We start from the raw sequence: 9,228 nt of genomic DNA on the forward strand, positions 1-9,228 counted from the left end.
CATGCACAAGTGTGTAGGAGGCCAGACACATTCCCAATGCCCAACGTGTGTATGAAAGAGCTTTGCGTGACAGGATCACGTGACCCGCCTGTACGGCTCGCGGGGCACTAGCGCATTACTCACGCGCGCCCAGTATGTTACTTGCATGGTAGCCTTCTCCTAGTCATTTTTAGACTCCTTTATTCATTTTCCATGTGCTACAACGTTTCCACCTTTGAAGGACTTCTTCAACATTTTTTTATGTGATCTAAGTGCCAAATGAAAGGAGAAATTCTGCTCAAATTTGAAGTCTAAGGAAAATCAAGATACTTAAATATTTGGATAAGGAGAAAATATTACTGTATTAATTATTTTAATTATTTGGGTATTTTAATTATCTTAGGATCATATTCTTTTATTTTCATATTTTTGTATTTTTTTTCTAATTAGATTAAATTTAAGAAATTGGATAGGAATTCTAAATCCTATTTCAAATGGAATTAGAAAATAAAAGCCTATATAAAGGCTTAAATTCTTAGTTTGCAAACACAACTTTTTGAGATTAATAAAATAAAGCTTTGTACTTTCTTCAAGAATTAGCTTTGGCTAATTTTCTTAGCATCTTCAAGTTCTTCAAAATCTAGAGAGCTTTTCGAAGTCTTGTTGAGCTAAGGAGTTGCGATTGACTTATCAAGTAAGTCTTGGCGTCTTTCTTCTCATCGTTTTTAATTTTTCTATTTCTTGTTTTTGTATACCATATAGGTGGGTGTAAATTCAAGTAGGGGAGTCTATTTAGGCAGTTAAGTTTAGTTCAAGACTTCCTTCTTCATGGATCCATCATTTAACATAAAGAAGAGAAATTTGCTTTTTTCATGGTGTCCTCAAATAAAAAAAAATTCATGATTCTTCTTTAGTTAAATATTTTGGCATTATTAAGAATTACTGGTTATTCATTATTAAAAAATATTTAAATAACTATGTCTTCAATATTTATCTACAAACAAGAAGATTTATAGGGTGTTAGTTTAGGAATATAATTAGAATCCAAGCTTATGATTAATTTAAAATTGTTTATATTTGTCAATTTCTTGACAGTGGATCTATATGAGTTTGACTTTTGTTTTTTTCTCTATATTGGAGGGCTTTCTATTAAAATCTTATATTCTTTTATTTTATTTTGCACTTATTTATTTCTTCAAGCATTACTAAATTTTTATGTAACTGAATTTAATTAAATTTACACAATTAATATTATCTAAATACAATAAGTCATATCAAAACTAGATTGTGTATGATGTTAAATTAATTGTGTGAATTAAGCTGAAGAATTAAACATGGTCAACGATTATTAGGTAAAAGTTATTCAATTTGAAGATCGATGATGGAGATGTAAGATTTATTTGATCTTGTCAAATTAGGAAAAAAAATAAAAAACAATGAAAAATCTGATAACGATTGAGAAAAGTTACATAGAAAAACTATAGAAAATATTAGGCAATGGATTGAGTACAATACTTATTTTGATATTAACAACAAAGCTTACACTTAGATATTATTTAAAAAGCTAAAAAATATGTATGAAGGGGAGGACACACAGAATAAAGCCTCTACAATATCAGGAGACTAGTAAATTTAAAGTTAAAAAAAAAACAATATGTAGTATAACATCTTACAGACTTTCAAGATTTGGTGAACCAATAAAGTATTGTGAAAAGAACTTAATTACGAACTATAAACTTTACTTTTATTGAGTTATTTACCAGAAAGTTGGGAAACATTAGCAATATCCTTCAACAATTTTGCTACAAATCACATATATGCATAAGTAGATAAATAAGATTCACTGCAATCTTAAAAGAGACATAGGCATTCAACACCTGATAAATTTTTGTGTTCCTTTACAATTCTAACACACGAAACCAGGATCAAAATACCTTGATCATGAACCCACATATACACTAGTATACAGAAACTTAATTGCCTAATTAAACCTCCTCTACTTGAACACATTCAGCAATTTGAATGAAGGTAACTGGAAATTAAAAATAAGAATAGAAAAGACACCATGACTTACCATATACGTCGATTTAAAATTTTCAACTCAATAAGATGGTTGAAACAACCATACTTGAAGAACACTCACTCTCATAATTTAGCAAAGCTAAATGTAAATAATAAAATTGAAATCTTATTAATCTAAATGAAATTGGTTTTTCATAGCCTAAGGTGAGGTTTTTTATAGGCTTTCACCAGAATACCTCTAAAAAAAAAAAGACTTGAATTTAACTCAAATTCTAATCTAGATTCTAGTCTATCTTAATCTTAAAACCATAAATAAATACACTTAAAATAATAACTAAAATAATAAAATAATAACAAAATTAAATTGGATAATGATCTCTCATTTTTCCCTAAATCTAGACGCTTTGGTCTTGGTCATCTTGATTTGATCTTTTCTTTAATTAATTGATTAATTTGAAGAAGATAAGTTGAAGAATAATTGAAATTCCTTTAAAAGAGAGTGGACAAATTTAGCTAGGAAACTTGAATTTCTTAAGCGATTTCCCCATGTGCTTTTATCTTGAAAACTTGATGTTTATCTTCAATTTCGTCTCCCACTTCATGTAGAATTCTCTTGGATTGAATTTCACCTAAAAAGAAATAAAAAACACAAGAAAAACATGTCAAAATAGTACTCTTCATGCGGGTTGTCTCTCCCACAAGCGGGAGTCTTTTTCTTATGGGATTGCTTTCCTGCAAACTAGGACTTTTCTTTCAACGAATTTTGGACTCCTCTTCTTTATCTTATCCTTGATGCAAATTCAAAAATCTAACTTAGAAAAGGAGAGGTACTCGGGTGAGAGGGTCCCTCACACATGGGAGTTTCCTTCATATGCATGATCCCTTTCTGCATACGTACATGCCCGCACATGCATGCAAGCCTGCCCGTATGCATGACCCTCCTTGGCTGAGAGGCCTTGGACTTGCCTCCTTATAGACCTTTAAAGGTTGGCCTCCCTTTAAATTTTCCCTAGTCTCACAGGTCAGGCCTTCTTCTTGCACCTTGGACTGGCTTTTTTAAGTTAAACCCAAAACCACTATAGCTTGGTCCTTTCCTTCTTAGGAATGGATTTCTTGACAATTTAAGAATCTTGGAATGTTGAAGCTTAGTTTCCTTTTTGGTCTTTGACTCATGGAAATCTTTATAAACATCTACATCCTAGTGGGTAAAATCCCTTTTTTACGTAATTGTTTCCTAGGCGAACTTGTGCACATGTTGTGTGGGCAATTAATTACCCTAGCCTTATAGGTGTTTATCCTGTAAGAAACAGCATTTTTCGAGACTTTATCTTCGAGAGTAATTTTGGCCTAGCCAGGATCATATCATCTTCCCCTTCTTCAAAAAGATTCATCCTCGAATCTGTATCTTCATCATCGTTTGATTCTTGTAAAAATAAAGAATGCATAAGAAGGTGAAAATAATTTACTGTGTACCGAGGTACACTAGGAACCTTCTACATAGGAAGACATCGTTATGTCTCCGCTTTCAGACCCATATCTCCCTCACTTTCAATTGTGTTTTAATCACTCAATCTTCTCTCCTCACGTTGCGCGTTCGGAATTTGAATCTCCTTAAATCGAGACCTGCACATTAATCTTAAAGAAACTTGCAAAAAATCTAGAGAGATTTTAATTCTAGAAGCTCAAAACATAAAGCATACAAATAAAAAAGATGTGATGTTTTACTTAATGCTTAAGGATGCAATATGAAGTAACAGTTTTCACACATCTTTTACGGTGGGGTAATCTTCCTTTCCTTTATGCAAGAATGAAAACAAAGATTTTTGCACACACTTGGTAGGTGAGGTAATCTTCCATTGAAAACAAAGGTTTTCGTCACTTAGTAGATGGTTAATTTTCCTTTGCATGGTTGATGCAAAACAGAATGAATGTTTAATTGCCTTATTATGTGCAATCGATTTTCTTTTGGTTTTGAATTTTCTTTTTTTTTTTTTACTAATTGGATAAGCAAAACTTCTACTTGAAGGAACAATTGGATAATTTCGAGTAGGATGCAACACAATATATTAGAAATAAAATTTTAATTGCTAATCATGCAAACATGAGTATGCAAAGCAAGTAAAGATAAGAGACTCAAATAGGTGCTTAAACTCTGATATCAAATGATACAGGAAGCCAAGATCAAAACACCTTAATCATGAACCAGTATATACACTTGTATGCAGAAACTTAATTCTCTAATTAAACTTTCTGTACTTGAATCATATTCAGCAATTTAAATGCAAATCAAAGTAACTAAGAATTAAAAATAGGACTAAAAAAGACGTCGCAGTTTACTCTATAAGTCAATTCAAATTCTTTTACTCAACAAGATGGTTTAAGCAATCTCACTTGAAGAATACTGGCTCTCATAATTTAGGAAAACTAAATATAAAGAATAAAACTGAAATTTTATTAATCTAAATGAAGTCAGTTTTTTACAGCCTAAGGTGAGGCTTTTTTATAGGCTTTTACTGAAATACTTCTAAATAAAAACAAAGACTTGAATTTAACTTAATCTCTAGTATATTTGAATCTTAGTCTTAAAACAATAATTAAATACACTTAAAACAATAACTAAAATAATAAAATAATAACATAATTAAATTGGATAATGCTCCTCCTCTTTGACCGAATCTAGACTCCTCCTTGGTTTCGATTGTCTTGATATGATCTTCTTTTTAATTAATTGATTAATTTGAAGAAGATAAGTTGAAGAATAACTAAAATTCTTTTGAAAGATAGTGGACAAATTCAATTAGCAAACTTAAAATTCCTTTGAACTTCGTCTTTCACTTCATGTAGAATTATTTTGGATTGAATATCACTTGAAAATAAGTCAAAAACCATAAGAAAAACATGTCAAAATAGTACTCCTTATGTAGGTTGGTCTCTCCCATGCGGGCGAAAGTCTTTCTCCCACAGGATTGTTTTCCCGCACACTTATTCATGCTTTTTTTTTAAAAATTTATTTGGATTCTTCTTCCTTATCTTATCCTTGCTGCAAATTCAATACAAAAAAACTCAAAAATCCAACTTAGAGAATGAGAGGGACTCGGGTGAGGGGGTCTGTCAAGCATGGGAGTTTCCCGTGTGCGCGGGATCCTTCTCGAGCGTATGTTTATGCCTGCACATGCGAGCAAGATTGTCTGCATGCACGACCCTCCTTGATTGTGGGCCTCCTTAGTCCAAAGGTCTTCGATTTGCCTCTTCCTGGGCCTTTGAAGGTTGGCCTCCCTTTAGATTTTCCTTGGACTCACGGGTTTGGCCTTCTACTTGCACCTTAGACCAACCTTTTTGAGCTAAACCCAAAATCACTTGATCTTTGTCATTCCCTTCTTGGAAATGGATTTCTTGTGACAGTTTAGGGACCTTGGAATGTTGAAACTTAGTTTCCTTTTTGGTCTAGGACTCACATAAATCTTTGTAAACATCTTCAACCCAGTGGGTAAAATCCCCCTCCCGCTGGCATTTCTTTCAGACTTGTGTGCATGTTGTGCATGCTGTTAATTGCCCCAGCCTTAAGGGTGTTTATCCTGTAGGATGCCTACTTCTTATGGGACTCTATCTTTGGGACTAATTTTGGCCTAGCCGGGATCACATTGGACTCTTTAAATGCTTACAAGTTATTCATCCTAGACCAAATGATTATGTGTTTTATGATTGTTAGTTGTTAAATGCTCATATTTTTTTGAGATTAGAATGAATTTATAAATCTACCAATGCATATATGTAGTGTTGTGGTTTTACAACATATTTTTAACATACTTATTTTTGAAAATAACATTTTGGGGTCTTAGTAGTCGATAGCAAAGCCAAAAGTTTTTATAATTTGTCATAGTGTTGGATGTTCATGTCTCTTTGGAGATCACAATGAAGCTTATACATCCACCGAAGGAAATATGTTACATGTTGCAGAGTTTGTTTAACACATAGGGTTGTTTATGTGGTTACCACATCATTAAAATTTGATGTTTCGATGATGTGGCATTTAATGGCATATTTTATGGAAGAACTAAATTGGATCAAGAATGAAAAGCAGAGTGCTCGTTCTTAAGATTTGATAAGTTTAAAGACCAATCTAAAAATTAATGCAAAAATTAGGGACCAACTGTAGAATCAAATGCTAAAAATAAGAAATGCTTAGTACCAAATGATCAGTCCTCAAATAAAAACTTTCATATACTCCAGTAGTACATCACCCAATATAATTAACAGGTCCGACAGAGGAAACATGATGAATTAATGCAGATTGGCTAATGGGGTTTCTTTTGTCTCCAAAATAAATGATTTGAGTAATCTCATGCTCCTCCAACAATTATCTTTCGCTGAGAAATCAGGTGCTACAATTGAAATTTGTAATACCATCACCCACACCATCCTACAGTCTTGTTTGTTCGGAAGCCTGTTTCAAAAGCCTCCATTTGGGGTTGAGCTTGGGGTCTGGGCTCCTTTGGTTTGGCAGGGTCCACAAAAATGACCCATCCATCTAGGAACTTAGCATTCATCCCTTCTTTAGCCTTCTCAGCCTCTTCTATAGTTTCATATGTAACAAATGCAAATCCCTTGGATCTCCCAGTGACCCTGTCTGTTATGACTTTTGCTGCAACGTCATTGATGCAGTAAATCAGAAAAGAAAACACTCCAAAATTATGTTGCTCAGAAATATATCATGAATTTTATTTAAAAAGAAAAAAACAAAGGATGAATATACCCTCAAGGAGCTGTCCAAATGGAGAAAATGCCTCTTTAAGCTTTTCATCTGTTGTAAGTCTTGAAAGCCCTGTACAAAACAGTAAGATAAGACGGAGTCTAACTTGAGACATGCAGATATCAGTACATACATGTGTATGCCATATGTGTATGTGCTTGGGAGCTTTTAGAGAAGAGGAAGGCATACGAGAATAAAGTAAGATTCTAATAAAAAACTTGTCTGAGAGTTAATATTTAGTGAGACTAAATGGAGTTCTTGCCCTATTCTTATTTTGTTGGACAAAGTAATCTAAAAATAAAGATTTTATTAATATGAGAAAAATCTTTTTAATTATTACAATTTAGTTGTTATAATGTATATAGGATTAGGTATTTAAGAAGTGTGACTCCCAAAATATTACTGAGACCCTCTCGTTTCTCCAGTTTGGAGAATTTGATAAATGAGAGTTCAAAGGGGTTAGGAGGTGTTCCTAGAACTCTTCCATGAGTTTACTTCACTCAAATTTACTCTCTTAAAAAACTTTGAAACAAACTTCTAAACAGAATTCTATACATATACATCTCCCGTTCAACTTTCATTATGTTGTCATAACTCTCAAAACACACTTCTCAGCATATTGTCATATACATGCATAATCATATGTTGAATCTTCTGGAAAACTTTACACTCACTAATATTCAACAAGTTTTTAGAATAGTTGCCAGGTTAGCCAACATAATCAGGAGAAAAAGTTTTAAGTGGTTTGAAGTGGGTCTCATGTAAATTTAGACATCCATAACAAAATCAAGAGGAGAAACGATTCCACGACCTCCATGTATTATGTAAAATTGTTTCCTTAACTATTTGGCTCCTGATTCCATATCCAAGACTGAGATACAATGTACTTCACATCGACTGGATGGTATATGTAACCTTAGATGGCTATACTAACTGCCAACACACAAAGGAAGGGGCTGCAACCACAGCACTCAAGTGGGTGATTAAATTAGAAGAATAGCTATGACCACCAAGGTGTTGCTTCAATTGTCAATCCCAAAACATTCCACTCTTTAAGACTACTAGAGGCAGCAAAAAGAAGTTCATGTAAGAATTCCCATTAACAATTCAACATGAAGTAAACCATTTTTATATTGAACAAAATGAAAATGCTTCGTTAAGATTTAGTCCCTGCTCAAACTAAAGGTTACTGTCATATTACTCTGCCTCAGCAATTCATACTTCACGGTAGACTTCAAACAAATACCAATTGAATCATGCAAGAAATCTAACAAACATAAAGGAAAGCTAAGATACATAGGAGGCACAAGAGAAGCAGTCAACACGCATAGTCCATTAGATGAAAAAAAAAACAGAAAAGAACATCTATGCAAAGCAACCGCAACTGCTCGACTTAAAAAAACGCAAGCAAAGAACTACATCGAGAAAGAGTTTGGGAGATTAGTAGTTATATCCACAGCAGACGATAATAAAGTTTCGAAGATTTGTTAGAGAAACAAACAGAAAGAAACGCAAAGAGTAAGTAGTACCACTGACGAAAAGCTTGGGGGTAGTGAGAGTCGAACTGTGGCGAAGCAACGCATACTGCGACTGAAGAACGGATAAAGAATTGGAGGATCCTCCAAGAACTCGCCGAAAGCTGGAAGCAAAGGCCATCAATTCTAAGATTTAGATAGAAACAATCGGAAAGGCGAGTAAGAAAGAAGAGGGTTTTAGGTTTAAGGTTCTAGAAACTAGAAGTATAGAACCAAGGAGGCTGTTAGTTCTTGTTAATGTCAGATCGTAACTATAAAGAAAGGATAATTCTTTTTTAAGGGGGAAAAAGGGGGTTTATTACCATAACACGGGTAAAATATATTTTTTCAACCTTCACTTACATTATTTTTATTTATTTATTAAAAATTATATATTAAATTTTTATCAATTACTGTACGAAGCATAATTCACCATTCGAACTAATACCTTTATGAAAAAACAAAAACTAGACAAGTGCCTATATTTTTAAAGAAAAAATGAAAATATTAGCCGTCTAATAAAAAATAATTTTTATTTTATTTACAATTTAAAACAAAATGAACAATTTTTTGGAAAAATTTGAACATTTATCACAAAAAAAGCAAAATTTACCATTATGATGTAATGCAAAATTACAAAGTAATCGATAATTACAAGTAATGAACCATTATGTACCAGTTGTTTCCTTTCAAATTTTATTAAGATTTAAATTAAAAATAAATTTTATTAAATTTTAATTATGTACATACATAAACAAGTTTTTTTAAAAAAAGTACTTTTAAATTTTAATCATCCGACAAAAAATATATTTGTAGGAGAATAATATTAAAAACATGATTGCTATTATTCATATTTATAATTGACTTACAAAAATATAATTTATTATGTAAAAATTTAAGTTAATAGCTATATTTTATCATATAACCATATATTAATGCATAAAAGAGTTTAACATATCCACC

The 9,228-nt window shown here is 32.3% G+C and overlaps 1 protein-coding gene across 1 annotated transcript; it reads right to left on the reverse strand.

Annotated features, from left to right (window-relative positions):
• Positions 1-6,183: 6,183 nt before the first annotated feature.
• LOC110807974 (RNA-binding (RRM/RBD/RNP motifs) family protein) lies at positions 6,184-8,532 on the reverse strand. Its single transcript, XM_022033298.2, has 3 exons — positions 8,281-8,532; positions 6,755-6,823; positions 6,184-6,643 (listed from the first exon to the last, which is right to left on the reverse strand). Exons 1-3 carry the CDS (start codon positions 8,405-8,407, stop codon positions 6,408-6,410), a joined length of 432 nt encoding a protein of 143 aa, XP_021888990.1. The 5' UTR covers positions 8,408-8,532; the 3' UTR covers positions 6,184-6,407.
• Between the last annotated feature and the right edge of the window lie 696 nt (positions 8,533-9,228).

Source organism: Carica papaya, chromosome 8 (genome assembly GCF_054855325.1).
Source record: "Carica papaya isolate Zhongbai chromosome 8, ASM5485532v1, whole genome shotgun sequence".
Taxonomy (NCBI): Eukaryota; Viridiplantae; Streptophyta; class Magnoliopsida; order Brassicales; family Caricaceae; genus Carica; species Carica papaya.